The 12,748-nt window shown below is 52.4% G+C and overlaps 1 protein-coding gene across 1 annotated transcript; it reads right to left on the bottom strand.

Annotated features, from left to right (window-relative positions):
* Positions 1–231: 231 nt before the first annotated feature.
* LOC108928302 (rho-related GTP-binding protein RhoE-like) lies at positions 232–11,667 on the bottom strand. The gene is made up of 5 exons (XM_018742191.2): positions 10,802–11,667; positions 10,106–10,193; positions 3,481–3,590; positions 2,836–2,970; positions 232–1,935 (listed from the first exon to the last, which is right to left on the bottom strand). Exons 1-5 carry the CDS (start codon positions 11,006–11,008, stop codon positions 1,687–1,689), a joined length of 789 nt encoding a protein of 262 aa, XP_018597707.2. The 5' UTR covers positions 11,009–11,667; the 3' UTR covers positions 232–1,686.
* Positions 11,668–12,748: the final 1,081 nt, after the last annotated feature.

Raw genomic sequence — 12,748 nt, 5'->3', positions numbered from 1 at the left:
CCTCATGGCGCAAACGGCCTCTGCATACCGATGTGAAATTTTAATACAATTACAATTAATCACACACATACTCTACATGTCTTCTGCATTTTATTTCAAAGGCGGGGAAAAATATATACTACAATAAATACTGGCAAAACGTCAATGGAACAGACTTACAAATGGACATTCAGAGAAAAGGGGTGATGATCTACAGTTGACACATTTCCATAACTTATGTCTTTTTTTTTTAATAAACACTTAAATAGAGAAAGCGTATGCAGGCTAACTGATAATACTGCCTTTGAGGGAAGTGCTGGGCCCTTTGGAAACGTCTCCGGTTGTGCGGAACGCCTTTCGCCATGTTTGCGAAGACAAACAGAAGTGCAGCAGGGTTTCTAGCACGTTTGAGACTCAAAACGCTTTAAAAAGAAAAGGGGAAAAAAGAAAAAAAAAAAGCTGTTTCCATAGAACAGAAACCCCCCGTCAAACAAACCTTAAGTGTGACCTTCAGCCAGAACCACTGAGTGTGTGTGTGTGTGTGCGCGCGCGAGTGTGTGCGCTGATCATGAAGATGGATCTGAAAAACGAACGTATTGCATAGTCGAGGACGAGGACACCCGGCGAACAAACAAAGCGGAGAGCGGGCTTTACGGTCACGGCACGGCGAGGAGCCCGTCGGCCGCACTGCAGCACCGGCGCTGGTGACGCATGCAAACACTCCCACCGTTTATCATACAATACCCTGTTACTATGGGGACCGGTCAAGGCTTTGCTGACTTAAATGACAAAAACACACAGGGCAGCTCCGGGGATTTCAACACACTCAACATCTTTGGTTAGAAACCATCAGGGCACAATGTCCTTGGAGGTGTGAACGCGAGCAGAAGAGATCTCGGGTGAACGATGGTGCTCAACACAATTGGAGCTCTAATGGAAGAGACGCGGTTAAGGTTTCATCCATCGGTGGTGTCAACGAAAGCTGGGGGGGGACGGGACATACAAGGAAAAAAAAAAAAAAAAAAAAAAAAAACAGGATGAATCCCAGAAAAGTTGATCTAAACCACAGTGATTCGCCGTCGTTTCGCGTCAACGATCCCCTCCGTCTCACGGTCGCGGCCCGAAGACTCGTGCGAGAAAACGGGTTTCTTTGTTCGGGCCGTCCGAGGGCGAAGGAGCGGCCTCTCGGCCCTGAGGAGCAAGCTGTCTGTCGGAATCGTCTCGCGCCATTGTTTCACTTTTTTTTTTTATACAAAAAGAAAGAAAATCGTAAAAAGGAAGTTGCCGACGCCTCCTCCCTCGCTCGTCTCGAGATCCGGTGAGGCCACGACCTCTTTGCCCTCAACCCCCGATATGCAAATTACAGGGGTGGGAAAAGGGTGAGTCGACAAGTCAACAGGAGCCAACGCAGCTTCTTCTTGGGGTGTTGCATCCTGGGGTGGGGGTGGGGGTGGGGGCGGGGCAGCTTGGATAAATGCATCTCGTCGGACGTGCGTCCGCCGGAGTCCCCCCCCACGGCACCGCATATTCCAGCCGCGCGAGGACCGGCCGCCGACTCCGGGAGGAAGAAGACGATTTAAAGTGCAGGAAGAGCCGCCACGCCACCTGCCACCACGTTTGCGTGCGCATGTCGGCGGGGGCGGGGTGGGGTGCACGAGGAAGGGGAGGGGCGGTCGGCCTTACACCCCGCTCTGCCTTCACCGGCCGTCACATGACCGTGCAGCTCTTGGCCTTGTCCTTGCGCAGGTCGGGCGACACGGCCGCCAGGTCGGAGCGGCCGGCCACGTGGGAGATGCGCTTGGGGGCCCGCGCGGCTTTACCGCGCTTCATGTGCTTGTTGCCCTTGTTGACGCAGGCCAGGGTGGCCACGTGGAAGATGTCCCGCACGCTGTTCTCCGACTGCAGGGCCGAGCACTCGATGTAGGGTGCGGCCAGTTGCTTGGCCATGCTGGAGCCCTGGAAGAGAAGAGACGGTGAGGACGGTCCGTCCCCGAAGACACCAGAAGCGGGAGCGGCTGGTCGGACCCGTAACGCGAGTGAACGGATGACCGCGCAGATTGGCGAGCGTCCCGCTGAGTATACAACTTGACCCGTGGTTTACCGTAAAGGTCTAAGGTGACACGGTGCTATGGCGCAGAGGGTAGCGCTGGTGCCAGTCTGCGTGCAGCTTACACGTTCTATCCGCGTTTGTGTGGGTTTCCCCGGGGTGCTCTGGTTTCCTCCCACAGCCTGAGGATCAGACCTCTTGAATTACTTTTTGCACGCGACTGCCTTGTGACGTACCCCGCCCCGCACTTTCATTTACTGTCAGGATGAGCTCCGGACCACTCGACTCTGACTCGGATAAGCGGTTACCGATGATGGATGGACGGACGGATGAAGCTGCTCCCAAAACCAGCTGAGCGCATCTCGGAATATCAGTCCACGAATCGATGACAGCCAGCAAATGGGGAGTTATTTAAATATCGTAACACCACACAAATTCCCGGAGATACACACTGACCTTCTCAAGCACTTCAAATGCCACGAATGACACGGACGAAGACTAATGGGTCCGGAGCTCATTTAACCACCAGTTTCGGACACAGATCAAGGCCGGTGTGCACCGTAGCCCAAGCCGTATGTCGCGTCTTAAAGCCTGAACCTGTACTAGAAGACACTATTGATGATTTAGAAGATGGCTAAACCAGGATGGGCCATCACACTAAAGCCACTAGATGAACAAGTCCCCAAAAAACTAATGTGGAGTTTGATGAAGAGTTGTTCTGCTTCTTTAGGTTTTTCCACTACCGCACAGGTAGGGTAATATTAGGGTTGGGGGGAGGGGGCGGTGGGGGAGGTAAGGTCAGCACTTACCTGGTCATATGACACTGGCGTCTGCCTGTGATTGGAGAGCTCCACCAGCGTGGTGAGGTCTGTGCGCAGGTCTGACTTGCAGCCCACCAGAAGCATCTTGGTGTTGGGGCAGAACTCCTGGATCTCCCCCTTCCACTGTGAGAAAGAGAACCGTGACCACCACGCACGTGCCCCCCACCCCCCCGACGGCCCCATTAACTGTGATCGATGCGTCGAGTTAAACTCCAATTTCCGCTGCAGGGTGACGCCCCCTCGACTCGTTCGCAGGTTCAACACTCGTCTCAGCATTTGGGGTCAGGGGTCAAAGGGCACAATGAGCTATAGGCTGGTCGGGAGGTCAGGACCATCGTGCTTCCGAGTCTGTGCAGGAAAGCGCTCCCCCGCTCCACCCCACCCCGGCTCCCACTTAGTACGATCTGCTTTTCTTCCCATGAGTCTCGGCTTTTCTCAAGTCACTTGACCCAGTAATACAAAGAAAAGCCATTCCAGTGCAGGTCAAGTGACCAAAATGCCATCGAAACAAAGCCCACAATTCACTTCCTTCCAGCTGAAATTGGGGGGGGGGGGGTAAAACGACATCCTCAGAAGTGTCAGATTTCCGGAAAAACGAGCTAACGCACGCACGCCGAACACATGGACACCCACCTTTTTCAGGACGCTGTCCAGTGTCTCCGGCCGGCTGATGTCAAAGCAGATGAGGACGGCGTCGGAGTCCGGGTACGAGAGCGGCCTCACGTTGTCGTAGTACGGCGACCCTGCAAGAGCGGAGCAGAGACCGATCGGTTCACGCTCCGCATGTAGCGACGCCAAACTGCCGTGTCGGCGCGTGGAACCCGGAGCAGGAAGGAGAGCCGAGGGACGACGCGGACGAGTCCAACCCCAGACATCCTCCTCGCGTTTGAACCCAGAGACAGTTCCCCCGCGTGGGGGGTCTGGCTGCTGACCCTCCATTAACTAGCCACTTCCGCATGAGCACAAATCCGCTGAGGCATGTGAGCTGCGGGGCCCCCTCTGCCACAGAGGACATGGGTTCGATTCATGACCAGAAAGCTGGAGGGTGAGGGTGGGGGGGGGGGGGCAGTTTTTCAAAGAATGGAGCTCAGAGAAGGTTTACCATTATTCTGCTCATTCAAAGAGCTCTTTTTCTCAAGGAAAACAATCAGTGTCGCAGTGCCAACTGCACTCTCTCACACGCACGCACGCACACACACTCTTCGGGGAGGCAAGATGGATCATCCCGGGTGCCGATGACAGCACCCTTTCTCCACGTCCTCCAACGTTTACTTCTAATTGCTGCCGACACACCACCAAGTTCGCACGGTGTGTGCGGACGGGGCGTCCGGCACAGACGCTGCAAGTTTCTGTTACAACCATAAATCTGGAGAAAGAGCAACACAAAGGGCTTTGCCTTGCGGTAAAACCACCCTGGAATGCAGTGTGTGTGTGTGTGTGCGTGCGTGCGTGCGCGCCAGGACCAAAATGAACACCAGATGGGAGGTAAAGACCTCCACCAAAAAGCTGAGATGGAAACAGAGTAAAGAGGCAAAAGATAAAACATTACATCCCGCTTGCTGAGTGATCGAAGCCCATCCAGGATTGTTACATGGCGCTAAAGTTCAACGACTGGAAACCTAAACCGGTCCCCGGGCCTAAAACGACGGCGCGTCACGTCGGATCAAGGTGAGCAGGCCTCGTTCGCGTCGCCGGAAAATCCGAGCTTCCCGCACACAATGCTGAGCCGCACGCAGGAATCCGTGGAATTTTGTTTTCCGAGTATAAAGTGACCCTCGAGAGAGAGATTCTCTGCAAACTCAGCGCTGCTCCGAAAGTGAGGCAGCCCCCCGGCCCCCCCACCCAACATCCGCACCCCCCCCCTCCGCCCGGTTTGTCTCAACTGTCTGGACGACTCTACTCCTCGACAGGCCGTTTCATCCTCTCCGAATTCTCCGTTTGGCTCCAGCAGCTCCATCCTTTCTGGGGTGGGGGACCACAAACATACGAGCGCGTGTCCTTACTGGACGTCAGAGGGGTTCTCCAAACGGTGTCTTTTAAACAGTGAAAACTGAAAGGATAGACAGCGCGTTTCTCCGATTTCCACCCATCTATCCATCTGTCCATCCGTCAGCACCGTGTGCCGCTGAAGTGGTCCAAGGTCTACCCTGGAAGTACAGGGCAAGAGGGAGAGTGGAGTCGGGATTGGACAATGCAGGGCCACCATACACTCACACTCCATCACTCTCACGCACACATACAGAATAGGCAGTTTAGAGTCACCAGTGCCCCTGAAGTGTCTCTTTGGATTGTGGGAGGAAACCAGAGCACCCGGAGGAAACCCACAGAACACGGGGGGTCCACGGGAAATTCCAGCAGCGTAAAACGATGAGACGACCATACTTCGGAAAACTGGATTGTGTCAGAAGAGGAGAGGGGGACGGGCGGCTGCCAGACGGACGCACTCAGGCACGGGACAAGGGACACAGACAGGCACTCTTCAGCGCTAAGGACACGAGTGGGGCCCGGAATTTTCCAGTCAGTAAGAGCCGGCATTGACTCAATGTCTCTTCAAAACAAAACAACGTTTACATGCAAGCCCCCCCCAGCACCCAACACATAAAAATGTGTGCCAACCCCTCCCCTCCCCCGCAGAGACCGAGCAGAAACCTTCCCAGCCTGCCGTGCAGCCGAGAACACGCCACCCCAGCCTTGGCAGAGGGGAGGGGGGGTGTTAACAGATGTAAACAAAGATGAAATATTTTCAGGTCTGCTGAGTAGCATTTCATTTGTAAAAACAAACAGAGTGCTGAAGCCCCCCCCCATGCCTCACCCCCAGGGTCCACGTCAGCGCTGCGGCTCTGCGGCGGTTTAGCGGCCTTATCGCTTTCTACCGCTAAATTGATTTTCTACTACGGAGTGTTTCCAAGGTTTGCTTAAATGTCATTAGTCAGCCGTGAACGTGTCCAGTGTGTGTGTGCGTGCGCGCATGCGTGTGTGTGTGTGTTTCTGTGTGGTTAAAGCAGTTCCACTTTAACCCCATGTGAACACCACCACAGCAGTATTTCCCCACACACACACACACACAGTGTGAGAGGAGATCCATTCAGACAATGTTCTGTTTACTGTCAACTGAGCTCCCCCCCCCTCCTCCTCCTCCTCCTCCCCCCAAAGGCATTTCCCTCTGTCCAACACCCGCTGATGCTCCCCCAGCCCAGGAAACACATCCCTTGGGGCAAATCCAGATGAAAGGGAGGGATCACTTGCAAAGGCACGTTCCTTGGTCTGTCGGGGGAAACGGGGTGTGAACCCGGGTCCCACAAAGAATGCCTTCACCCCCCCCATATAAGCCACCACCTCCCCTTCCAGAAGGACCGAAACCGAGTTGTGTGTTCAACATTCACATTTAAAGCTGGTAAGAGTGCAGGAGGAGGTGAGCTGGACATGGACACCTAGCGGTCCTTAGCCAGCGGGGTCCCTGCTCTCCAGTACGATGGACACCAGCTCAGCCCGTGGGAGTATGAGCACTGAGGGCTGGGGGTTCAACCCAGTCCAGCTCCAGTAGGATGACCAATGCCACCTGGGGGGGGATTCCCGCTCTATTGTGAGGCCAGTGTGTGTGTGTGTGTGTGTGTGTGTGTGTGTGTGTGTGCAAATACAATTTACAATGTATATTTGCTTCCCCGCAGCATCCTCCTCTCCCTCTTCTGCCACACAATTAATGCAGGAGGAACGCAACTCCATCTGAATGACAGTCGTCATGGCGATACAGCAGTAATAACATGACACCGATAAACGACCTGTCCATAAACCATGGCTCCAGCTAAACGCAAAAGAGCTGATATATGGTACACCCCTCCGCGAGGATGCAACACACACACACACACACACACACACACACACACACACACACACACACAGCTTCTTGTTCCAGGAACCCAAGAACACTTCCATTTCATTTCCACCAGTAAGAAGCAGAACAGGGATTACTTTATTCAAAGGTGCATTAATCCCAGTTTCGGTGGAGCTTTTGGAAAGAGGCCACAATGGACCCTTTGTATGGAAAGCGTTCCAACCTTCCCTCCCAGAAATGCGAGCCGCGCGGGTTCGATTCACACGGCACAGACACGCGGCCCCACCGACAAAAGCTGACGACAGCCAACGAGAAGTACCCAGTGTGTTTAGCGGGGGAATAGGGGTCTGCGATGCACAGTATGGCTGAGTGGGGGTCTGGCATCATTCAGCTGTGCAGCCGGACTGTTTCTATACACCAGGCGTGGAGAATCCACACACACACACACACACACACACGAGAATGACAACATCAATTCGCCCACACAAACTGCAACCCTCACTGGTCCATTTCCTCCTGTACGAGTCCAGAACACATGCACCCCCCCACCCAAGGCCCAAGGCATCCCTCGGTTTCCAGGGGGCGGCAGCAACATAGGTGCAGCTCCACCTGCCACCACCCCCACAACGCTCCGCTCGACTGCCCAAGCTCATTAACTCCTTCACAGATAACAGGAGTACAAAGGGGAGCCCCTCGGTCCAGCACCTCCCCAGGAATAAGTTCGGGGGGGGGGGGGGGATTATCGATTAGGAGAAACGGAAGGGGAGGGGGTGTACAGTTGATTACAAAAAGGGGGGGGGGGGGGTCAGCAGCTGTTGCCCTGCGGGGGATTAGTGTTGATTATGCAGATGTTATGGGGGGGGGGGGGGGGGGGGGGGGCAGCTGTGGTCTCCTTAAGAGCACAAGAACGAACCTCATTCAATATTTGTTCATTAACACACCTGCATTGAGCAGGAGAGACGACAGACCAAACTTGTTACTGGAGTCTTGAAAACACTTTTTGGAGGGAAGGAACTGTTAGGACATCGGTGGCCACACCCACCTGTCAATCATGTACATTACATCTAAACACTCATCAGCCTCACACCCTGACAAACCCACCATCAGCCCACCTTCCCCTCTTGTGACCCCAAGTAGGAACCATCTCACTTGGTAGCAGCTACTGGACCCCAGCAGTCTAAACCAGGATAGAAAGTGTTCAATATTTTATATTTATCTGACACTTTTCTCCAAAGTGACACACACCATTAAAGTTGCTTACAATTATTTACCCAGCCTGGTAACTTTTCACTGCAGCACTTGTAGGGTAAATACCTTACTCCAGTAAACTACAGCAGGGAGTGGGATTTGAACCTCTTATCTCAGGATCCAATAGCAGCAGCTCTAACTACTAAACCACCAGTCACTGCTACTTCCAGTTACTCTCCAATGTGAGGTTTGTAAGCTTAGCTACTGACACTGATTTATACCTTTATACACATCTGAGCAATTTTTACTGTGCCAATTTAGGGTAAGTGGGTGGCACAGCGAGTAGGGCTGTCATCTCACAGCACCTGCGCGGTGTGTGAGAATGTGGGTTTGATCCCCGCTCTGTGTGGAGTTTGCATGTTCTCCTTGTGTCTGTGTAGGTTTCCTCCAGGTGCTCTGGTTTCCTCCCACACTCCAAAGACATGCTGTTCAGGTTCCCCAGTAGCGTGTTCCACTGATGTATGGATGAGTGACCCAGTGTCAGTACTGTGTATCTAGCACTGTAAGTCACCATGGTGGATAAGGTGTGTGGGCTGACAACACTACATAGAGTTCATTGCCAGTCACTTTGGAGAAAAGCATCTGCTAAATAAATGTAAATGTAAATACCTTGATCAAGGATACAACAGCAGGAGGTGGGATTCACACCCAGGTCAATTGTTGACCGTAAGGCAACAGCTGTAACCTCTAAACCAGCTGCTGTTTGACCTTCCTCGACAAACATTTCCATGTTGCAGTTTGCACAAAGTCTGTCAGAACTTGGACTGGTTCCGAAGTGGATTTATGATGAAAAGGCTGCAGCGTTGGACCCCCACCCCCTGGGGTTCTAAGGTGGGCCCCTCATCACGACCCACCGATCTGTGTGCGCAACACGGACCTGTCAACATCCTTCGCTGTGAAACATCCTCACCTGCACAGAACCAACAGCTGCAGCACAACCTCCTTCCTTTGAATACCTCAGGGGTTTGAGGTGGAAATTTGGCCACCACACACACACAGTCATATTGCATTCTTATCATTTGTTTTGCATACAAACGCGAGTCTTCCAAAGACCCCCCCCCACCCCCACCACACACACACACACACACACACACACACACCCCGGGTGAAGAATGTTCTGGGTCATCCAGCCAACCAAGTCTCGCAGTACCTCAGCATCCTGCCCCAGGACGATGACGGACACTGCTCTGCTGACAACGGCATCCAGCACAAGTTGCACAACAGGCCCCCCCACCCTCATTCCTGGACATGCGGCCATCAGCTGCCAGCCACGCACACAAACACACATCTCTTGCGGTCAGGAAACCCTCAGCACCACACACACACACACACACACACACACACACACACACACACACACACACACACACAGAGAGAGAGACCCAGAGTCAGGGAGTTTGGGGTGGGGGTGAGGGGTGCTTTGTCACAGATTACTAATCACTTCCAGGAAAAACAATGAAGGAACTGGGCTTGAAACCAGATAACTGAACCACTGGGACTGTTTAAACAGCCACACACACAAACTTTCAGAACAAAAAAATTCAAGGGGATCATTTGTATTTAGATATTAAATTACAGATTCAAGGGAAACAACAATCATCTTCCAATAGGAGAAATGCCCCATGGACACCATCTGAAAATGGCTTTCAAAGCACCTTCAGCTGAAGGCCCCCCCGTCGTGTGTCCCTGCGTTCGTTCGTTCGCTCGCTTCCGTCACCGTCGCCCGTGTGGACACAATAGCATGAACATAAAAACAACTGTCGTCGCCCTTTCAGTACATATTTGAGAGGGACTGGAGCTGCCCTATACAGATTGGGTGGGACCCCAACTTGGGGATGAGTCCCAACAAGAACATGTCTGGTCTTCGTCTTGGACGTGAATCTCTGCCTAATATGGTGGTAACATCACCAGTCCTGTTCGGGCCGGCAAACACACAAAGCCAAGCTGAGCATCTGTGCGGGGTCGTCGTCATCATCACCACCACCACCACCTCACGGCATCATCAGGAGAGTAGGAAAGCGATGTCATCGGCCCCACGTTTCACCAAAGGCACTTGTCTTTAGGGCCTTTCCGGAACCCCCGTGGGCCACCAGCACTACGTTGGACACCGGTGGATTCCTGTCCAGAACGGCGGGGCCGCGCTGCAGCACAGGTGAATGGATGGACGGAGGGACTCACCTGAAGTGTCCCACAGACTGAGCTCAATCCTCTGTGTGTCGATTTCAAAACTGGCCGTGTAATTCTCAAAGACCGTGGGCACATAGTTCTGTTCCAAGAAACACACACGAAAACAAGGATGAGTCCAGCGTATCAAACGCTGTTCGTGGACACTTAGTTCTGCACGTGGAAAAATGTATTTAGAAATAAAGAGGCGACGTTCAGATCAAACATTGATTGTCGGCACGTAAAAGACGCAGCAAAGTTACAATGTATCGCAAAGTGCGCGCGCCTCGTTCTATAAAAAAAGTACAGGATTACAATTGGGGCACTTCCTATCTCTCTCTCGCACACACACACTGGATTGTGTACGAAAGAGAAAGATAAATGCAGCAGGAGACACTGCCTTCTGCGGGTGTGTGATTCTTCACACGATAGATCCGAAGCGCTTGTAACCGGACAAAGGAAAATGTGTGTTTCACTCTGTCTAGACAAGTGTGCCGGGAAACAGACAAAAGACAAGTCGATACGGAACACACACTCGCGCGCGCACGCACGCCTTTCCAGCAACACCACACACACACACACACACACACACACACACACACCGATGGCCGCGCGTAACAGTCGCTGCGCGTCCACGGCTCCAATTAGTCTCGGTTACACGGCGAGTGCTTGCTGTGTGTGTGTGTGTGTGTCCGCGCGCGACGGTCGTACCTCGGGGAAGCAGTCCTTGGCGAAGACGTGCAGCAGCGCGGTCTTGCCGCACTCGCTGTCTCCCACCACCACGATCTTACACTTGACACTCGGACCCGCGTCCATGCCGCCGTGCGCTGCTGCCTGCTGCTGCGGACCCCTCCGCTCCTTCATCGAGTTCTCTGTCGCAGGAGGTGGCGCTCGGCAGGAACACACACAGAGACACATACACACACGCGCGGGTGCGGATACGGATACGGACGCGCACACATACACAGACAGAGACACAGAGACACAGGGACACGGCGGAGCGCGTCTTCGCACCCAACCGCGCGCGCCCGCACCTCCCAGTCCTGACTGCGCTCCGCGCGCTGAGTGTGTGCTGCGCTCGCGCGCTTATATACCGGTCCCCCCACCGCCCTCTTTTCTCTCTCTCTCTCTCTCTCTCTCTCCCTCCATTCCACGGACGCAACCTCTAGAGTCTAGCTCGTAAACTTTAAACACAGAGCCCCCTGTCGGATTTCACGGGAAAGCGCACTCATAATGAATGAGTTATTAAAAAATTAAAAGCCCAGCCCCCCCCTCCCCCGTGTACTCAGGAATCGGTGCGTTATTAATTTTAATTTTAATTTTAGAGTTTGTTTCAAGTCGGACCCCCCAGAGAGCCCGCAGGTACGGCGAGTTACAGCGCAGTCGCGTCTTACGCGCACCGGGCTTTGGCGTCTCCGCGTATCTCAGAGGACCCTCCGCCCCCCCGCCCTTTTTTTGCTTCATTACTTGCTTTGCGTAAAAAACAGGCAAACAAGCGCATGGAAGTCCTTCAAAGCCTTTGACAAAACGCAGTCCAACCCTCTTCCCATTGTTTCCAAGGTAGCTCCCCAACAAAAGGAGAATGTGTGATTTGAGGGCTTGAGGGTACAGCCTTTTATTTAATTTGTCTCTGTTTCATTTTATTTGGGTGGGTTGGAGGGAGGGGTGTCTGGACTGGGACAAATGAGAAATGTACCCTTCCCCACAGTGGCATCCAAGTCCTGCTCTTCCTGTCATGTCTTTCTCCCCCATGCATGTCTCTTGTTTCCTCAAATGAAATAGTGCAATGAGAGAGCACAGGGCCTCCCCGCTCTCCCCGCATGTCCGATTATAAACAATAACATGATTATGGCTTTAGTTCTGCTTTTTATCAGCGAGACCCTCTACTCTTCTAAGCATAAAAATGCACCTTTTTAAAGGCTTTATCGAAGTCCCAGCTGCGCAACAAAGAAAATCAATACTTCATCCAAGCCCGACACGGAGCCAGTGGTAGAGCGCTCCCCATAGCAAACAGAGCATAAAAACATTCAGCGGCTAAACATATTTGTGTGCAAGACGCTTCGGATGACATCATTTTACTAAAGGAGGACCTGCTGCGTGTCGTTTTGGAATAACAATCCCTGGAAACCAATCTTCACCGCTTCACACTTGCTCTGCAGTATGGCCGGCAATGTGAAACCACATCTAAAGGAGAGGCACAATGTACATAATCTTATGGAAATACACATGAAACATTAAATATTGCTGGCCTACTGGGTGCATAATTTAAATAGTGAAATGAGTTTTCCGACCCAAAACTCAGGATGGTTTACAGAACCGAAATGCTTCTCCGTAGACACATCTACGCATACACACAAGTACCTGAGCAGTCATTATTCTCCTGCGTATTATCTGTATATTTTAATATGTATGTGTATTAAAAGAACATAAGTTTGGACAGATGGACTCACAGGGCTCTTTATTTTGGATGTCCAATCATATACAGTCTTCAGGTTTTCATTATAACCCAGAATTCTGTTAATTAAAGAAAACACAGTCACAGGTTGCCATAGATATTACAACACACAACTGAGTAAAAAAAAAAAAGGAGGCTTCAACTGAGGGCAGTGCTTGTTCACAATTAAGAAGCAGAGTGTAAAAAACGTAACCTTCAGACTA

This window comes from Scleropages formosus, chromosome 12 (genome assembly GCF_900964775.1).
Source record: "Scleropages formosus chromosome 12, fSclFor1.1, whole genome shotgun sequence".
NCBI lineage: Eukaryota > Metazoa > Chordata > Actinopteri > Osteoglossiformes > Osteoglossidae > Scleropages > Scleropages formosus.
This window is presented reverse-complemented; position numbering and strand designations above follow the sequence as displayed.

Bases quoted from the DNA above. Each gene is read 5' to 3' on its own strand.
- LOC108928302 (XM_018742191.2), bottom strand. From the start codon at position 11,008: ATGTGTCTCTGTGTGTGTTCCTGCCGAGCGCCACCTCCTGCGACAGAG. The intron at 10,194-10,801 runs GTACGACCGTCG...TTCTTGGAACAG, and splicing joins CCAAGGACTGCTTCCCCGAG to AACTATGTGCCCACGGTCTT. The intron at 3,591-10,105 runs GTGAGTCCCTCC...CCGCTCTTGCAG, and splicing joins CAGTCTGTGGGACACTTCAG to GGTCGCCGTACTACGACAAC.